Source organism: Rattus norvegicus, chromosome 3 (genome assembly GCF_036323735.1).
Source record: "Rattus norvegicus strain BN/NHsdMcwi chromosome 3, GRCr8, whole genome shotgun sequence".
Taxonomy (NCBI): domain Eukaryota; kingdom Metazoa; phylum Chordata; class Mammalia; order Rodentia; family Muridae; genus Rattus; species Rattus norvegicus.
This window is the reverse complement of record NC_086021.1, coordinates 32,830,749-32,850,417: the sequence shown is the minus strand read 5'-3', so window position 1 is coordinate 32,850,417 and position 19,669 is coordinate 32,830,749. Positions and strand designations below refer to the sequence as shown.

At 40.2% G+C, this 19,669-nt stretch overlaps 1 protein-coding gene across 5 annotated transcripts in view; it reads right to left on the bottom strand.

Annotated features, from left to right (window-relative positions):
• Setx (senataxin) overlaps positions 1-19,669 on the bottom strand; it is a 52,970-nt gene that overhangs the window by 28,323 nt on the left and 4,978 nt on the right. For all 5 annotated transcript variants that reach the window (XR_005502066.2, XM_006233887.5, XM_039106152.2 and 2 more), the window contains 8 exon segments: positions 16,729-16,918; positions 14,484-14,694; positions 11,328-11,437; positions 7,758-7,977; positions 6,996-7,115; positions 5,373-5,544; positions 5,169-5,256; positions 661-4,782 (listed from right to left, as the gene is read on the bottom strand). Coding sequence is in view for 4 of the 5 variants with exons in the window: in XM_006233887.5 (XP_006233949.1) it covers positions 661-4,782; positions 5,169-5,256; positions 5,373-5,544; positions 6,996-7,115; positions 7,758-7,977; positions 11,328-11,437; positions 14,484-14,694; positions 16,729-16,905 (5,220 nt within the window). In the remaining variant the exon portion in view is untranslated.

Sequence of the window (19,669 nt, the reverse complement as noted above, 5' to 3'; positions counted from 1 at the left end):
TTGTTTTATCTCACAATAACATTTCAGTCAAGTAGCTAAATCTGCATCTGGTCCTCAGTTCCTTGTATAACTGTTCATCAACCACTCAGTGCCAAACTACTTCTGCACAAAGTTAACCAGGCAGAGGGGTAGACACAACCCACTGTCACACTATGCATCATTTTTGTCTAGAAAAATCCAGCAGGGGCTTTCCCACCATGTACTGCTCCAGCCTATAAATCAGGAGAGGTGAACTCAAGAAGTTCTACCTTACTCCTGGCAGAGAGTAAACATAAACATTACAATAAAACCAGGTTAAGCCTCAAAAGAGTCATCTTTTCAATGTCCACTCATCAGTGTGATATTCTAAAATGTACCTTTCCATCCCCACAACTACCATCCAAAGCCACCATTTTACCCCCAAGTTGCTGTAACCAACCTGTAACTAGTCTATAAGGTCTGTTAGCCTTTCCACATTTATTCTCTACCCAACAACCAAGGATGTGGGGTAAGAAATAAGCTAGTGTGTATTACTAGTCCCTGGTCTAAACACAGACCAACTCCAAACCTTCCAATAGCTTCTCACTGAAGTGAGTATAGACTCAACCGAAACTTAGGGAGCTATATGCTCATAACCATTTCTCTATCTACAGAAGGGGCAAAGAATTAAAGAATACTTACTGTTTCAAAAGCATTCAATATTATCAAAGGTAGAAAAACATTAAAATATTCTGCACAATCTTGAAATCGGACAGGCACAGGTCTTGAGATAGACTGACAGAGACTTGTTGGAGCACCACACTTATCAAAGTTCAAAAACATTTGGTATTTCCATTTTAAGACCTCTTTAATGAAGGTGTCAAAGATAGACTGGGATGGCAAGAGAATGTCCACTGAAGAAGCAGCCGACGCAGGCCTGTTCTCACTAAAGGTAAACTTGTAACTCTGTTTGCTGGAACTGCTCGGAGTCTGAAAATGGAAAATATTGCATAAACTTTTCACCTCAGCCACTGGCTTCTGAGACCCCAGGGAAGAGGATGGTGTCATCTTCAAATTAGACTGTGCTCCACTTGACTTATTTTTCAGTGCTGACTGAAGTGTGGTACTTTCCAAAGACTTGGAAAGATTGGCAGTTCGTGAAGCACTGCTTGAGCTAAATATCTTGGTAGTAGTAGGTCTCGAGGACCTGGCTACAGAAAGTGGCAAGCCAGGTTTACGAAACACGTCGTCATCTGCCGCTTTAGCTTCAGAATGTTTTGGGCAGTATTCACCCTGGTTTTTTGTGGTTTCAACACAGTCTTTGTATTTACACTTTATGATACTCAAAGACTCCAACTGAGGCCGACTTAGAGAGTCTTCTCTCTGAACTGTATCTTTATGAGCCACAATAATGGCTTTAGAATTTTCCAACTGTGAGCACAGATCCATATCTTGAGGGTCATGTTGTGTTAGGAATAAATTGTCATCATCATCTGTATCACTACTGGACTCTGGCTCTGCAGCTCTCACTGCTGCCACCTCCCCAACCTGCACTGTGAGAGCACCTCCACCCACAGGGTCCTCTGAAGCAGAGCCCATCAGCACATCTGTTGGCACTCCTCCACTTAACACTCGAGATTCACACTGGTTCACAAGACAAGTTATACCTGTTCCCCAAGGACCAGAAGCAGCTTCTGCCACTTCTGCTTTGGAAAGCGTGCCTTTCGCTAACTGCTTTTCACTGCTGATGGCAAGCGGCTCACTTCCTCCAGGATTATCCGGCTCATCAGAGTCTGCTGCAAGTACATCCGAACCCTGCACTACGCGTGACACTGCTCTTACGCTATCAGTATTTTTGTAATCAAAGTCTCGTTTTTGGTGTGATCTGGATCTCATAAGCCTTTGAAATTGAAGATCCTGGCTTGTCAGAAGCTTCTTATTATTTTTGATAGAGAGAGTCTGAGGAGAAATTAATTTAGTCTTTTTGGGGGCTTCAACTACTCCAACAGTCTTGCCGTGGTCACGTAATTGGACTATACACTCCAGAGACCGCTGGGACAACTCAAATGCTTTCCGAGGACCTTTTTTCAGACCAAGTTTTTCAACTGTCGAAGTTGGCTCTGGACACTGGCGAAACTTCTTTGGTGGTACAATAGCAGGAGAAGTTCTACAACTTATATAACATGAACTCTTAGTCTGTCCTCTTCTGGTATCTGGATGGGTTTTCTTAGTAGCCTTTGAAGCTGGAACTTTCCTAACAGGTTTTGAGTGAGGGCGAGGCTTTGTAGACTTCTTCTGTAAAACCGTAGAATCTCTCTCAACACTAGAACTGGGAGCTGCCATGTCCACATCTGCGCTCTCTAAGTCCCTTTCAGGAAGATCTCTGTGCTCAGCCAATTGTTCAGTTCTGACAGAAGATGAAGGCCGCTGAGGATCTTCAGCTGTAACTTTATCACATCGTTTCCTCTTAGGTTTTCTTACTCCAATTTTACAAAATCCCTCAGCAGAAACACTACTGTGTGGTTCTGCATGCTCTTTAACACCCTTTTCTTTGTTTCTAACAACCTCTTCAGACACAGAATCTGCACCACAACCTAAGTTATTGTTTGTACTATCAGCTACATGAGCTATACAGCTCTTTTGATCCTCTTGAAGGGAACTTTTGCTGTCTATTTTATGATCTTGCCAAACTGAAAAGACTTCAGATGAACTTTCAAACTCAAAAACCTGAGATTCAGAGTCCTCAAATTCTATAGGACAATTTGTTTCTTCTTCCTTCACAAGCTTCTTTTCCACACTGGTGTTAACTACCAAATCATGCTGCTCTGAACAGTCATTCTCCCTGGACACTTTGCTCTGTTCGATGTTTCCCTCAATACCACAACGTTTATCCTCATCTTGCTCATCAGCATCATCTTCATCATCAGAATCTGAAATAATAATAACTTGTTCATGGCAGGTGGCATCTCTGTTGTGGTTAGCTGTCAAACATTTTTTATCATCTTTCTGTAGCTGAAATGAATTCTGTTTACTTAAACCTGAGGGAAATTGAATAACAGTGGTTTGAGATATTAAAGTTATGTTGCAAAGGTCTACCTGAGGACCTGCTACCAAAGCCTTGTTGCTGTCATGAGGCACCTGTCCTTCCAAGTTAGAAGTCAGCACTCTCATCTCATTATCTCTTGATTCAACTGCCACCTTTACAGAACCCTCGCATGGAGTTTTCTTCACCAGTGTATCAGTAACTTCTGTAAATGATATCAAATCATCATCAGCATGGCCTTCCTGGATTTGAAGCTTGTCTTCATCATCAAAAGAACTATTATCCAACTTCTCACTTTTTATCTCTTTCTTGAACAACGAACTGTTTTTAGATTTTTGCTCTTCATGGTCATCATTCAGAACAGAGTCTGAAGACACATCATGTTCGATGGTATCTTTTTTTAGAGCTCCTCTATCTGTTCCTGAACAGTTCTCAAGGTCAGACGTGGCTGCATTTTCCTCTAAATCAATAATGTTATTGACCAAAGTACTTTTCCTGTGTTGCTTCTTTAGGACATGTGATAACTTTGCACAAATTTCATCTTTCTGTACTTTGAAATTTGGTTTTGAAGTTTTACCAACAGTGCCATCCTTTAATGGGACATCTCCATTTGATGTAGATACCTTTTCCAGAAAATCGCTGCTAGAATCAGTCAATGAATGTGTTGATATAATTACTCCTCTGTCACACCCCCATTCTGGACCACTTCTTGAAGTACTATTTGGTGCTGTATATGAAGAGTTTTCTTTTCCAGACTTTTCTGTGCTTATTTTAACTTGCTCTGGAGCACTTTCAGAAAGAAGAGCCTCACTTTTCTGCTTCACGCCCAGCTCGGCCGGCAGAGGCTCTTCTTCATTCAAGTCAATATAGTGCTGCGTGAAGTCCTCCTCTTCTGTAGCACTTGCTTTCGTCGGCACTCGATGGCTGTCAGCTTTCATTGGCTCTTTAGAAGGTATTGGGCTGCAATTTCCCAAGGAATGAATGTCTTTTTTAGGCTTCCTGTCTATTTGTTCACTTTCTTCTTTAAAAGATGGAGGGGTTTTGAATGTAGAAGTTGTATCCCCAAAAGTGCTATATTGGGGCATTTTGATTTTTATGTTTCTAATTATTTGTTTCAAACACATTTGTAACTCATGGGTTTCTTGACCAGTCAACTGCCAACCCAGAGACGAATTTCCTCGTAAGAATAAGTTAAGTTTATCCCAGAACCGCTTACAAAGTGTTTGCTGACCAAGCTGATAACCTTCTTTGAGGAGACCCCTAATCAACTGTACACACGCAAGCTGGACAGAGTTCGATGGCACTGAATGCAACGCCAAGGACGACATTATTGCTGCTCCTCTGGGGGTACTTCCAGGTGACTTCTCACAACTCCGTACAAATGCGGTGGTAGGAAGCTTGGCACACTTCACAACAGCATCTACCCACTGCTGAGAACTCACCCACAGCAGATGCAAGCATTTTTTATTTCTATGCAGTTCAATCACTGATACTAAAATCAGAATAAAAAATTCAGTGACTTTGTCACACACAGCATCTGTCTGGTTGAGGACATCTTTGACTTCTGAGTATAGATGATGAATTACTTCTACTATGTAAGCCACACCCAAATCCTTAAGATCCATGAGTGACTGAACAAAAGGTATGAACCACAGAAAGGTGCTGTTATGAACACGCATATCTTGACCAATATCTGACTGAAGTACATTGGCTAACGTTTCCATTTCTTCATACATGTTTGGACAATAATCTGGACAAATGGCTGATCTCCACCCAGAATCCTAAAATGAAAATGATCAATATTCAGTAAGCAAGTATCAATGGTATTAACACCCAATCTGTAGAAAAGGACTATAACGTGCAGCTTTACTCTCCTGGTCTATAATATGCAGTACTTAATGTCATTTGAATTATAAAATGCTTCAAGAAAACGCAAATTCACATCTCCACATACTTCAGTCTTCCTATCAGTTGGCTTGATTACTATTCCTCCTAACAAGATACTCCCCTCCCTCTGGTTAGAGTCCATGTTCCCCACATGAAATGCATCAACCCCACCAAAGGGCCTTTATGAAACAGTGGATTTAGACCGACTACAGAGTCAACAAGCAGTCACTACCCAGAACACTGTCTCTACAGAGTCACTCAGCTTTAAAATGTTCTCTACCTTTTTGGTCTTTTCAGGATTATAGTTATACACAATCTGGCTGCACGTCACCATATCATCAAAATGTGGCTCCGGTTCTAATTTGGTCCTTAAATATTAAGAATAAATAAAAATTACTGAAATGAAAGGGGTTGGAGAAGAGGGGGAAAAAATCTTAGAAAATCAGCTACAATATGTTATTTTAAATTCTAACATTTAGCGAACCTTATAGAGCTGTTCCGTATATTCTGGATCTCTCTGTTGTAGCTCTCGTTGTTAATGATGGTTTGAAATGCTTCAATAGGGTCAATAAGTTGACCCCACACCTTAGATCCAAGGCGATCAAGAATCACCATGAAACAGTGTAACGCTGGCCAAAAAGGATCCATGCTGTCATCTAAAATAAAACGTAACGATTACTAAATTACAAAACAATAAAAAAAAAGTCTAAGATATACTGAAAACATTTTTAGCCAAAAAAAAAAAAAAAAAAAAAAGAGCAAAATACCAAGTAATTTAAAGTGGTTTTTTTGTTTTTGTTTTTGTTTTTGTTTTGAGACAGGGTTTCTCTGTAGCCCTGGCTGTTGTGGAACTCCCTCTGTAAACCTGGCTGGCCTCGAACTCCACATGTGGAACCTCGAAGTTAACACATGCTTCTGCCGCCCAAGCACAGGGAAGATTTGGGCCATTATTCCTGACATACAAATTTTCAAAATGTTCTAAAACTATAATCTCTTTGCAAAAAATAATGGGAACCAAACTGATGATCAACAGAACAGTCTTCTAATCTGTCTTTCTCATTCTAAGTATTGTCTGAAAGAGTGAAAGAATAAGAAATGGTATTTACTATCTATATAAGGTGTAGGATCTAAAACATTCTGCTCCAGCAAGACCCTTAATTTTGCTTACTATGTCACAGCATGCTGAGGATTAAAACTGCTGGCCAACAGCAAGCACTCTCCACACTCATTCTTTTATCTTTGCTGTCCACTTTTTTTTTTTCTTTTTTTTTTTTCGGAGCTGGGGATCGAACCCAGGGCCTAGCGCTCTACCACTGAGCTAAATCCCCAACCCCTGCTGTCCACTTTTAATAACTCACACTACCCATGCTCTCCCCCTTTCCCTCTCAAATACAGTGGCAAGATCCCGGTTAATGACCTTTGATGATTCCTCAACATCCTTAGTCAAGCTTAATTTCTCACATGCCCATAATCTCTCTGTAGCAAAACAAACCCGCTACTTGCAGATATTACCAGAATGCCTTCTCCAACAGCACTGCCTATCAAATTCCTGACCATCTTTACTAGATTCCATACTCTGTTAACATTCCCAGGTGTTTTGATTCCCAGAGTACACTGTTAAGTGACATGCTTTTGCAAAAGAATCTCACAGAGACTCTGGTTTACATAATGGAAAAGAAAGCTTACTTCTCTGGATTCATTTCCTCTAGCAAAGACAGGAGCTAAATTAAAGTGTAAGGGGTCCTTTTGAAATTTAAAGTCTGAATCTATGACCTAACTCAGTCCTTGGGTCACACTGTGCTAGAGCACTTCCCAGCATCCCTGAGGCCTGAAGGTTCTTTTCACCACACTCTTACAACCCCAAATTCTTATAGTGACACAAACTTTATTTTTTGGCTTTTCAAAACAGAGTTTTTCTCTGTGTATCCTTGGCTATCCAGGAACTCACTCTGTACGTGAGCTTGAACTCACAGAGATCTGCCTACCTCTGCCTTCTAGTGCTGAGATTTAACAGTGTGGGGCACCACTCTGCCTAGCATCACCAACAATTTTAAAAGTACACCATCACAGCATTATTCAAAAGCATTTTGCAAGTAAAGTATATTACCATCCGATTGCTTCTCCATGGTGTGAAGAATTGATTGCATAAAATCATTTTGTTTGTCTGAACCCAGCAACAGTGAATCCATGGCTTGCTCCTCAAGAATAGTCAACAACATGCAAATACCTGTAAGATTATCCCAGTTTACTGGACTGATGAAACAACACTACACTAAATGCAGGGAGAAAGCAGGGCAGGAAGTCAAAGCAGAACAGACTTCAGCTGCCAAGACAGCTATTTAAGTGTGAGGCACTTCACGCACCACTCCCCAACACTTTCTTTCCCTGTGAAACAGGTTAAGTGCTGGTAGCCTTGGTAGAAGGTAGTTTCTAAGATGACCATCACATAACTTGAATTTCACAAGATGCCACAAACATTCATAAATGTTATATACAGTTCATATACCACTAAGAGGAAAATTGCTACCAACTATGACATGTAACGTTAAAGAACAGACATTAATGAAATAGTGACTTGCAAATATCTCTCACCACATGGAAGCTTTTATACATTAAGATAAACGAGGTAATAATAATCACGCTGACACTTCTACTCCAAACAAAAGACTTACTCACCAGGGTTTGAAAATGTATCTGTTTGGAAGACATCTAGAATAAATGGTATTTAATAAGATATAAAATACTTAAGCTAATTTAGCAAAGGAACAAGAACTGGGAACCATGAAAACTTGCAATATGGAGATTGCTCAAAGATTGCTCTGTGCTCAGAACACTAGGGAAGACACGTCCATGTAGGAATAATACTCACCTAGCCAATAGTTTTTGTAGTTGGTAGTATCATACATGTGTGCAGGCAAAAGGATCAGTTTGCCTTTTTCAAGCACAGAAGATGTGTAAATGTCTGGACTTTCCAAAAGCCCCAATTCAATGACTTTAAAAAGGCAAGTTAAAACTTCCTGTAAGTCATAATAGTCATCTCTGTCCACCTTCCCCAGGTTTCTTGCAGTCAGAATAGCCCATCGCCGAACCTAAGCAATTGTATTATAAATAACATTGTAGGTTCATTAATTCAATGAGCAATGAACAAAGAAAATCTTCTGGTTACAGATTTCTGTAGACTGATCAAAGAGGCATCACTACAGTGTATGGGCCTTATTTGATCCTGATGATCATTTTCATTGATTTAAAGACTAGCAGGAACCCGTCCTATGTCAATATCTATTTAACATTATTATAAGCACTTGGTAATTTTTTTCCATTCATTCCATCAATCTTTTGTGTTCACTTACATTTTAAGTATGTCTATTAGAAGCAATCCACTTAAGACTTCTACTAGCCGAATTGGGGATTTAGCTCAGTGGTAGAGCGCTTGCCTAGCAAGCACAAGGCCCTGGGTTTGGTCCCCAGCTCCGAAGGGGAAAAAAAAAAAAAAAAAGACTACTAGCCAATCTACTCTTTAGCTATTAAGTTCAGCTGGTTTGATAACACAGATTTGCTCAAACCTGTTTTTATGCATGAACTTTTTCCTTTAATACTGTAAGATTTATTCATTCATTATGTATACAGCGTTCTACCTGGAGGCCAAAAGAGGACAACAGATCTCATTACAGATGGTTATGAGCCACCATGTGGTTGCTGGGAATTGAACTCAGGACCTCTGGAAGAACAGTCAATGCTCTTAACCACTAAGCCATCTCTCTAGCCCCCCTTTAATAGCTTTTATTCTTTGAAATTTCATAATTTTACAATATATCTTGGTCATTTTCATCTACCATCACACCCAACTTCATTTATAGCATGCCTTTCCAAAATAACCCACATTCGCCTCTGCCCTTAGGGTGATGCCTTCTGCTTCTTTCAACCCCATTAACATTTTGAGATACCAAGGCACTGACATGCACTTTCCTTGAACTTGGTTCACCCCTTCTCCCACCCCAGTCCTTTCTACTTCAGACTTTGTTTGACTCTGTAACCCATGAAGCCTGGAACTCATTATGTAGATCAGACTGGCCTCGGATGTGTGGCATCTCCCTCCTTCAGCCTCCCAAGCACTGGGATATCAGGCATAAACTACATGCCCAACCTGAACAAGATTTTTGGTTTCATTGTTATGCAAAGGCTTCTAATGTCCACATTAATGATAATCAGCCGTCTGTTTGCCTTATCTCTCAGACTCCTCCTCTATGTACTGTTTCGTAAAAGTCACTGTGTGACACCTCTTCAAGAACCTTGAACAGTGGTATATTCTAATATCTAAGGAGTTTGCCTGGATATATAATGTTAAGCCCTTCCCCTAAAATCTCTGTACAAACGCACTTGTCTTCTCCCATCCCATGTGAAAAGGCATTTTCCTACAGTTCTATTTGTTTCTGTCATTGGGGACTGCAAAAGAAACTTTTACCCTGACTTCTGCTTCGGTGACTTTAAGAGAAATTATATGTCCTAAAATCTGGTGTCCCTCCCCAGAGTGGAGAAAAGAGCAGTTATTCTTGTCTCCTATCTAATTTGTGACTTCTAGAAATATCTCATTTTTGTATCTTTGTATATTATCCTTTAAGAATTTTTTCAAATTTGGCTTTGATCATCTTCCAGTATTCTGCACAGGTTTGGGGTTGCCCTTCTCTCTCCTTCTGAAACCCTCAAAGGTTCTCCATGGTCTTATTTGTGCCAGTGAAGCTGCCTCTACTGTTTCCTTGGTTTTTTTTTGTTTTTTGTTTTTTTTGTTTTTCTTTTTTTCGGAGCTGGGGACCGAACCCAGGGCCTTGCGCTTGCTAGGCAAGTGCTCTACCACTGAGCTAAATCCCCAGCCCCCTTGTTTTATTTTTATCTTTCTAGACTTCTTACATCGACTTGTAACACTACCATCTTTCTATGCATCTCAAATCTTAATTTCCTTTCTAGGATTTGCTTATCTCATTTCACTGAGTAATACACTCTCTGAAACATACATATGTCCTCATTTTCATTATCACATACCTAAAAAGTCCTTTTCTCTTAAGATAGCATCTTCTGTTTATCCCCAGCTGATCTAAAACTTGCTGCATAGCTGAGAATGACCTGAGCCTCCCCACTCCCACATGCTCACTATTACCATGGCTAGTTTGTGTCGTGAAAGGGGTCAACCTCAGGGATTTATGCATACTAGACAAGCACTCTGACTGAACTACAGCCACAAGGATTTAGTCCCCAGGTCAGAAAGCAGCAGCAAACAGGTCAAGGCTTCATTTTCCCTCCATGAACCTGAAGAGGCACAATATTAAAGTCATCACTTAAGCTCTTCCACTGCTGGTCTATAGAAACACTTAGTCTGACTACCTCACTTCCTCTCTGGGGACTTTTCCTACCATTTGTTTAGAAGGAAGGAAAGATTCACCATCATTTTGACTACAAGTCTATTACTATGCTCCTTTTTTCCCCTGAGACAAGGTCCCACTATGTAGTTGACTGTCCTGGAACTATTAGACTAGGCTGGCCATGAACTCAGATCTACCAGCCTCTGCCTCCCAAGTGCTGGGATTAAAGGCATGTACTATTACACCCTGCAGTATGTTCTTTCCTTGCTGCAGGTTTAAAAACATCTTTTCTTGTCATTACTTTGGCAGAGCAGACTTTCTCAGCAATAACCTTAAAATATTGACTCTACTCTAACTGCTAGTGTACAAGGAACTGTACGTGGAGGCAGTCTCACTTCATGGTAGGCTAGGGCCTGTCTCCATGCTTAGGGGTAATGTCTGTATCTGTTCTTGTCCACTCTCGGAATTTTATCTTTCTTCATCTCTAGCACCTAGGAATTTTTCTTGCTCCAACCTATCCTCTACAATTGCACTCCCTTCAATCCCATTTATTAGCAAATTATTTAAAATGCCATTGCCACATATCTCAGCAGCAAAGTGAGAAAAGCAGGACTCTTTCATTAGTTCAGTTTGATACTATGCTGGCTAATTTTGTCAACGTAACACAAACCTATAAATATTTACAAAGAGCAAGTCTGGGACACTGTCTTAATGACCGAAATGGGAGGGCCCAGCCCACTGTGGGTAGTATCTCTTGTCCTCTGGACAGATGATGGCTCTGGATTGTACAAGAAAGTAGGCTAAGTCAGTAAGTAGTATTCCTCCATGGTTATCTGCTTCACTTCCTCCTTCTAGGTTCCTGCTTTCCTTTGATGAACCCTGATATGGCAGTGTATTATGAAGCAAACCCTTTCCATTTTTTCCAAAGTTATTTTGGCTCGTACTTTATCACAACAACAGAAAGAGAAAAAAAGTAAAAAGCTTAACTAATACTTTAAACAAAATACACACCACGTCTGTAATTGAGGCTACCTGACATGTACCAAGTAAAGGCAAAGCTGGCACTGCCTGGCACTCATACTCACCATTTCATTGGGATGAACCAAAAACAAATAGATGCCTGGGTATTTGTCAAAGACCTGAAAGGAGCAATTGTTTTGTTCCATTCGACAAAGCGCTTCCACACACAGTTCATCTAAACAGAAAGACAACAAATGATTAAATTCAGGGCCTCAAGAGGCCCTAAACATTGGCTCTTAGGTTATTTTGTACATAAATGTTAATTGTTTTTAAACAAGGCATTAAAAATTCTGATGCCAGGCTGGAGAGGTGGCTCAGTGGTTAAGAGCACTGACTGCTCTTCCAGAGGTCCTGAGTTCAATTCCCAGCAACCACATGGTGGCTCACAGCCATCTGTATTGGGATCTGATGCCCTCTTCTGGCATGCAGGCATGTACACAGGCTGAACACTATACATAATAAATTTAAAAAAAAATGCTGATGCTGAAATTGGTTAGACTGGTATTTACACACACACACACACGCTTTGTTTTTGTTTTTTGAAGTGCTGGAAATCAACCCTAGTTCCTGAGGCAAGTCTCTACCACTGAGTTACATTCCAGTTCAGACAGGTTATTCACTGTGCTCATCCATGGCATGTTCCTCTCATTTTAAATTTACTGAAACATGTATTTATACTTTATGTAATGATCTACAAAAGAGTAGCTTAGGAGCATAGTTTCAGGTCCAGTGTCTTACGTTTGATTATTTGGTCCGCCTGGACTGGAGTTAGAACAAGGGAACCTTCTCCTCCTAATGTTAGTCATCTCAATTGCATTTATTGATCAATTAATTTTATTAGATTTAAAAATCAATTTTAATTTGTCAAGCTTCAAAAACAGTATACTAATAACAGCACTAGCTTTGGAGGGTGACTATGACTTGGTCAGCTTACTGGGAACACCTGCAATACTATGTATGACATATATGAAAGCATAAGCAATCTTCAAGCTTATATAAACTTTTATGGATTTTCACATTTTTTAAAAATTTTATGGATATGAATATTTTGCCTGTCTGCATGTTTATCTACCACAAAGACCTGTGGCCATAGAGATCAGAAGGGGATGGGGCGTCAGATCCCCTGGGTCTGGAGTTACTGACAGTTGTAAGCTGCCATGTGGGAGCTGGGAACTGAACCTAGGACTTTGGCAAGAGTAAGTGCTCTTAACTGCTGAGCCATCTCTCCAGCCCTGGCATTTATGGGTACATTTTTCTTTAATTAATGTTTAAAAGGCAGGAGGATGGCTTAGCTGTTAAAATCACTGACTACTCTTCCAGAGACCTGGAATTGATTCCAAGCACCCGCACAGTGGCTCACAATCATCTTTAACCACAGTTCCAAAGGGTCAAACATCTTCCTCCAAACTCCTTGGGTACTGCACATATGTGGTGCATATATGCAATTACATGTACATATATGCAGGCAAAACATTCATACACATAAAAAATATTAAATGAAAATGTTTAAAAGACTTTTAGTTTAAAAATCAAGTTACTTGGAATTTAGTAATGTATCTAGTCAAAAGTAGAACTTGGTGATACACGCCTATAATCCCAACATCCCAGAGGGAGGTGAATCTCTAGAGATCAAGGCAGCATGGTTGCTAGGGCTACAAAGAGAGACCCTGTTTCAAAAAGACTAATAAAAGAAAAATAAAAAAATTAAAAAGTATCACAAGAAAATTGAAAAATGCATAAAGTGTATATTTTATAGAGCAACTGTGTCACATAGCAATATATAAATACACACACAAGTCTGGTGGCAAAAGCCTGTAATCCCAGCTCCTGGGGAAGCTGAAGTGAAAGGATCTCAAATTCAAAGTTTGCCTAGGCTACAGAGCTGCCAGCCTGGCAACTTAGTAATGTGCTGTCTCAAAACAGACAATACTAAGAAGGCTAGAGAAGGGCTGGAAAGGTGGCTCAGTGGTTAAGAGCACTGGCTTCTCTTCCAGAGGTCTTGAGTTCAATTCCCAGCAACCACATGGTGGCTCACAACCATCTGTAATGGGATATGGTATCCAATGCCCTCTTCTGGTGTGTCTGAAGGCAGTAACAGTGTACCCATATACATAAAATCTTTTTTTAAAAAGGCAGCTAGGGTTATAGAGTGCTTACCTAAGGTGTGCACAGCACCAAAAACAAACAAAACAGGGCTGGGGATTTAGCTCAGTGGTAGAGCGCTTACCTAGGAAGCGCAAGGCCCTGGGTTCGGTCCCCAGCTCCGAAGGGGAAAAAAAAGAACCAAAAAAAACAAAAAAACAAAAAAAAAAAAAAAAAAACAAAACAAGCAAGCAAAATAACCACCCCACATATGTGTGCAAGTAGACTATATTGGATTAAGAGAAAAATATAACCCAACTTAATGTGTTGTCCTTAGTCACTCTAAAACAAATCGGTTACATACCACATTTGTAACTTTTGAGAATATATGGGCTAAATACTATATATCCTAATGTGTTTTTTACATTATGCATTTTACATTATACATATATATGCTGGTCCACACTTCTTCCAACTCTGGAGGCTAAACTAGGATTTTGATTTCAAGGCCATTCTGGATAGATTCATAGTAAGAAATGCAAATACAGCAAAACTGTTTAATGTAGAACCTATATGGATGGGTATATCATGCTCACTCTAATTTGTTGAAAACAAAATATTAAAGTATCCTAAGTATGTATGAAAGCCAACAGATTTTCATCTCACATAAACAAATTTAAAAAAATTTCTTTGTACCCAGAGCCTCACACATACACTAAGCTATACCCAGACTATTATTTCATATGTATTATTTTATGTGGTGTGTACCAGTGAATACCCAAGTACATATGTGCATCACACGGCTGTAGGAGCCCACGTGAGCCAGAAGAGGGCATCAAATCTCCTAGAGCGATAGTTAGAAGTTATGTAGCTGTGCATCACCCAATGTGTTGGTAACCAAACCCAGGTCCTCTGTGAGAGTAGTACAGGTTCTTAACCACCGGGCCATGTCTCCAGCTCCAACAGATCCCAATTATGTTTAATTATTTTATGTGCATGAGGTATGTGCCACCATGTGGGTGCTGAGAATTGAACCAAGATCCTCTGGAAGAGCTGTTACACTCTTAAAATGCTAAGGCATCTATCTCTTCGGTCCCAACTCCAACTCTTAGTAAAATTTATACACCCAAGATACTCACTAACACGCTCATGCAGAAGCAAGTAAGGGTACTTCAGTATTTCAAAAAGAGGAACTCTAAGCCTATTTTCAAAATCTTGGCCACTACAGTCAAAGAGCTGCTCCTCTCCATTGTTGTCTACTATATATAACTCGTCGTCATCCTCAGCTTCTGCCTTCATGGACTTTTCAAAGTGACTTATGAGGCGTAAGGTTTCTAGCTCCCATAAAACCTGCAGAAAGAAGAAAAGGGGCAATGTTTTGTATCTTAACAAAATATGCTATGTGTATATCTTTCCTGTGGAAAGCCTTTTCCTCTTTATGTTTAGAAAATAGAACTGCCTGGGGGTGGTAGTGCACATCTTTAAATCTCAGCACTCAGGAGGCAGAGGCAGGCAGATCTCTTCAAGTTCAAGGGAAACCTGGTCTACAAAGTGTGTTCCAGGACAGCCAGAGCTACACAGAGAAAAACCCTGTGAGAAGCTTAAAGCAGCACCTATCACACAGACATAACTTGGAACTAGAGGTTTGGTTTCTACCACTGCAACGAAGTGAGTACTGAGATAAGTAAGTCTCACCCACCGTTTGGCTTCCCAATGTAGGTAAAAGTTGTTTACATGATTTCAGTCCCAAAAATACTATATATATATATATATATATATATATATATATGAATCAGTTTTAAAAAGCAAAAATGGTTTAAAAGCTGTGATGCAGCTCAGTTGTTAGGGCACTCACCTAACAGGCATAAAGCTCTTGTTCTACCTCAGCACAAACAGACTTGAGTGTGACGGTACATGCTGAAACCCAAACACTAGAGAGCTGAGGCAAAAGGACCAGACGAGCTCAAGCTCACCTCCAACTCTATAGAGAGGTTGAAGGCAGTATAAGCTAAACACCCATGTCAAACAAAAAAGATTTCCCTTGACATCCACAACTTAGATTTAGAAGTTGTTGGGCTGGAGAGATGGCTCAGTGGTTAAGAGCACCCGACTACTCTTCCAGAGGTCCTGAGTTCAATTCCCAGCAACCACATGGTGGCTCACAACCATCTGTAATGGGATCTGATGCCCTCTTCTGGTGTCAGTGTACTTATATATAATAAATGAATAAAAAAAAAAAGTTGTTAATAAGGTTTAACTTTCAGCCAGTCTTGGCTTTTACCATGCCTTCCTCACTAAGCAAATCTAGTTTTTGCCTGAGAAATGATGTGCTAGTCTTCCTTTTACTTGAACACTTTATGTCATTATAGGTGGACTAACCTCAAAATGGTTATCTTAGCAACTAAGGAAGCCTAAGGAGATGGAAAGAGACAGGAGATGTCAGGTGAATGAAGCAGGCAGGATTCACTCATTTACTGATTAGGGAATTCTCCTGCCTTACACGAGTGTGATTCATGGCACTCCAAAATAGTTACAATAGTAACTTCAGGATGGGTGATCATCAGAACCTAATGACAATGATAAAGTTCAAAATGGAGAATTATATACAGTGACTCAGAAACAGGATGTTGAGTCCATGCTCCTAGAAAAGTGGGATTGGTGAGATTGGCTAATAAACCTCCAACTTGTAAGAGTCAAACAAGACACGCTACATAAACTAAAAAACGTCCAATGTCATGAGAAGCTGCTGTTGCTCCTTCAAATACATGAAAGCCGTCATTTTTGCCTTGTGCATGCTTGAAATGCCAGTATTCACAAGGTGGAGACAAGTAGAACAGAAGCTCAAAGTCATTCTTGGCTACTACTTAGCACGAAGTTAGTTTTGTTTCAAATGAGGGGGAGGGGACACATTTCTTTAAATATAAGTTTATACACAAATAGGTTAGATAGTTTGAATATAAAAATTAAGGATGGGGAGATAGTCAGTGAGGTGATTTCCCCAGCATATATCTGTAATCCCAGTACCAGGCTAAGATAGATGAATCCCTAGAACTTGGTGATCAGCCAGCCTACTTGAATGTGAGATCCTGTCTCAAAAGCTAAGGTGGAGTTCAATCAAGGTAGACATCCGACATCAATCTCTGGTTCTTTCTCTCTCTTTTGCTATTTATAACAAAATAACTGAAACTGACAGATCATAAAACTGTACTTTTAAGTTTCAATTCAAGCCCATCGATAAGCATTCATAGCAACTGTTACATACCGGATGTTAGGTGCTGGAGTTGTACTGGATTTCAAAGCTTTAGTCATAGCATCATCTCCCTGAATGCTTCTCACAGTAAACTACACCTACTGTCTTCCCGGTTAGGATCTACTGCAAATTACCTCATGCAAGAATGGCACCTCATCTCTGGCTCTGTGGTACTCAGCCACACACTCTAAGCAGTAGCAGAGGTCTTCATCAGCTGTCTGAAATTCACTTGATCCAGTGCTAGATGCATAGCACTTCAGGACATCAATGGTGGAAGAACCACCTGGAGTGCACCAGCAGCATGTGCTCATTCTGTATCTGTAACTAAACAGAAACGAGAGGACACTCAGAAGAAACAGCACTTGAGACTTTCTCTTTACAAAGAACAGAATGCCTTCTACTTCATCTAGAAACTGCCTCCACAGCCAAAATGTTCTGTTGGCTCATCGTAACTGACTGCACCCAAATCTGAAAGCAGGGCAGAGGAGAAGCATAGCGACAGAGTACTTGTTCTAAATGAAATCTCGGGGTTTAATGCCTAACAGCAGCAAAAACCTCAACACATTCCATTAGTTATAACACTGTAAGGGGTACACTACTTAACGTGTGCCAAATGGGATCAACTACACGTTACTGATGCAAAATCAGAGAAAAACACAATTCAAGAAAGTAGAGTCTCCCACTAACTTAAAATCAAAAGCTAAAAAAAAAAAAACAAAAAAATTCATATTCTTTTTTTTGTGAGTTTTTTAAAATATTTTATGTTTCATTTATATGAGTGCACTGTAACTGTCTTTAGACACATCAGAAAAGGGCATCAGATCCCATTGCAGATGGTTGTGAGCCACCATGTGGTTACTAGGAACCAAACTCAGGACCTCTGCAAGAGCAGTCTTAACCACTGAGCCATCTCTCCAGCCCCACCTTTTATAGTCTTAAAAAGCAGTTCTAGAAATTTCTAGAAGTAAAAAACATAAATCTATACCAATAGTAATACACACTTACTAGTAAGATCATCTTCTCTTATTTGACCCAAATTGCTGCTCTACACTCCCTGACACTCAATCACTATAAATGGCTACGAATGGTACACAACCTATTGCTATCGAGGTTTTAATACGATGACCTACTCCATCCTTCACTGTCCAAACTCCAATTTGAAAGGTTTTAAGATGACCCTCCAAATCTCTGACCTCTCTGAAGAAAAAGCAGCAAGGACAAGGAAACCTGAAAATCCAAACACAACAAAGATCCAAAGAAAGACACTTGTTTTGTTTTATAGTCAGGGCTCACTGTGAGGCACGGAGCTCACTGTCAAAGAAGAGGTTTCAGGCAATTTGTGTATCAGAATTCCAAACACAGTAAGGATTACCAAGCAACATCAAAGCCAGAAACCAAACGATCACTGGATGAAATACAAGAAACTTTAAATAGATGTATGAAACAGTATACCGTGGCTGAATAGAAAGCAAATGTGTGCCCTGATACACATTAAGAAACATATGTGAACCCCCAAAAAGACCAAGGAGCCAAGTCCAATGCAACAGCATTAGGGTCTCTTTACTCAAGCTTTGGTTCCCTGCCAACCCTGCCACAGCAGGAAGTAGAGCCTTGAGCCTAATTTTAAGCAAGTATTTATAGAGGCAAGAAGAGGGTATCTAGCCTGATATATATCGGATTGGGGAGCGGGGCATTATGGCCTTTAACATAATTGGCTGGTACTAGGAACTAAACTATAAACTTAACTTCTGATTTCCTCCTGATTGGTGGTGGTTAGAAAGTGAAGTGCCAGAGCAGGCTTGTAACCTGGAGGTGCAGATTTGTTGGGGAATAACCTGAAAATTGGTACTAGACACAGATTTTGCTCGGGGGGGGGGGGGCACCTGGAAACTGATTATAAGACATAGGTCTTGTTGGAGGTGGTGGGTGGGGGAGCCTGAAAACTGGTGCTAGGTACTAGTCTCTTGAGTTCAACCTTACGTCAGGTTCCCTACGTCAGGTTCCCTAAGAGTCTGAACCTAAAGATTTGGTCTCTCAATAGGTTAAGGCAGGTAAAATGAAGAGTGAGCCTGGAGCATCTTGCACTGCCAGACATAAATGAAAAAGCTCAACAGTTAAGGCAGAAACACTTTGAACAGGATAAACAACACTAAATAAGTCCTATAGTAAATCAGCACAATTCAATTACAGTAAACAAATAAACAAATGAGACAGGAGAGATGCACCTTCCCTAAGAATCCCAAATAACCAGCTACTTCTTGTTGCAGAAGGTGGAGCTTAATCCCAGCTACTCAGAGTATATAGGAGACATTAATTAGGGATGAGGGGTAGGGGAGGTCTTTGTATAGCCCTGGCTGTAAAGGAACTGTCTGTATCTCTGTAGAACAAGCTGACCTCAAACTCAGAGATCCGCCTGCCTCTGCCTCCCCAGTGTCACCACTGCCAGGCTATGGAGTGGATTTCTTAAGCCACCTCCAAAAACCAGAAAGGTATAAAACACATATACTTTCTAATGCATGTGAACTATAGCCAAATGAAGAAAAAAGTTACAAGTGTCATTGCAAAGTTCTTTGAATTCAGCCCACAATGCCCTAATCCATGCATTCATCAAGCCGTATCACTCTTTAGAAAAAAACAATCTGGGGTTGGGGATTTAGCTCAGTGGTAGAGCGCTTGCCTAGGAAGTGCAAGGCCCTGGGTTCGGTCCCCAGCTCCGAAAAAAAGAACCAAAAAAAAAAAAAAAAAACAATCTGTGAGAGAACAATTTCCTCAGACATAACACATATTTGCACACATTATACAAAGACAATATATTTATTAGCGGTACTAAATTTCATGAAAAAGGCAATTTTAAGAAAAAGGTTTAGTTTCTTTTCACTAAGAAAGAAGAGTTATCAAAGTCTAGGAATCTCATCAGAGCCACTGAACACTTGCATGTAGCAATGTGACACTCTAAAATGCAGAGACCATGATCTCTGCTACTAAGAAAACATTAAGATAGCCAGGCCTTTAATCCTGGCACTCCTGAGGTAGGGACAGAGGGAACTCTTTAAGCTAAAGGCCAACCTGGTCTAC